The sequence below is a fragment of the Orycteropus afer genome, unplaced genomic scaffold (assembly GCF_000298275.1).
Source record: "Orycteropus afer afer isolate SDZICR_OR568_19922 unplaced genomic scaffold, OryAfe1.0 scaffold01131, whole genome shotgun sequence".
Taxonomy (NCBI): Eukaryota; Metazoa; Chordata; class Mammalia; order Tubulidentata; family Orycteropodidae; genus Orycteropus; species Orycteropus afer.
Window position 1 is genome coordinate 106,288 of NW_006922718.1, and position 1,113 is coordinate 107,400.

The window sequence follows — 1,113 nt, forward strand, 5'->3', positions numbered from 1 at the left end:
GAGACAACAGTGAGTTCACTGAGCCATGATGTGACTACAGCTGCCAGGACCCCCAGAGCCTTCAGGGACAAGGCTCCCCATCCCCTGTGTCCCAAGTCAGGTGACCCCTTCCACTCTTCTTACAGCAGAGACACTGCCCTGGGCTGGGAGCACTGGGGGTTCAGGAGCAGGGACATATTTGAATGTGGAAACTCCACCCACACTTGGGCCCAGGGAGAGAATAAGAGAGAGTGAGGGTGCCCAGGGTTCTTGCTGGAGTCTCTGGAGACAGAGCTCTTGTGCACCTACACCATGATCTGGGCCCCTCTCCTCTTCATCCTCTCTCTGTGCACAGGTGAGGGCCAGCATGCTCTGGGCTGAAGCTTCCATGGGGGCCCTCTCACCCCTCACCCACCTGAGCTCCTCCCCTTCACTCACTTGCTCACTGGTCTCTCTCTCTCCTCCAGTGTCTATGACCCAGGCTGGGCTGACTCAGCCCACCTCAGTGTCCAAGGGGCTGGGTCAGACGGCCACCATCACCTGCACTGGAAACAATAACAATGTTGGCAACCAGGGAGCAGGCTGGGTGCAGCAACATGGGAACCAGGCACCCAAAGCTGTGATGAAGAGGAATAACAACCGACCCTCGGGGGTCTCAGAGAGGTTCTCTGGCTCCAGGTCTGGCAATGTGGCCACCTTGAGCATCTCTGGGCTCCAGCCTGAAGACGAGGCTAATTATTACTGTGCTGCCTGGGACAGCAGCCTCAGCGCTTGCACTGTGGTTGAGGCCCACGGGGAAGTGAGACAAAAACCTGAGCTTCCTCCTACCTGCCTACTACCCAGAGCATCTCCTGCAATGGACCTGTGAGGACACGTCGGTTGGGTTCCTAGTGGACAATTTAAAGGCTTGTCAACTGAAGGGTCTCTGCTATGTCGACACTATTAACCAAACTCACTAAAGTCAGTTAGGAATGATTAGAATGATTCATTTAACGGACATTATATTGAACACAATTCTAACTCTACTAGGATCCTTTGAGTGGTGTGTATCCCATATATTCACTGATAAAGAGGAAAGAGGTTGCATATGTTGATTCAATTTCCATTTTTTCCCCCATAAAGGAACTATTTCAG

General features: G+C 52.9%; 1 gene segment (V, D, J or C); it reads left to right on the top strand.

Annotated features, from left to right (window-relative positions):
• Positions 1 to 291: 291 nt before the first annotated feature.
• Positions 292 to 847, top strand: LOC103212855. The segment is given in 2 exon segments: positions 292 to 334; positions 447 to 847. Coding segments are annotated over 2 exon segments (444 nt in total).
• The last annotated feature ends 266 nt before the right edge of the window (positions 848 to 1,113 follow it).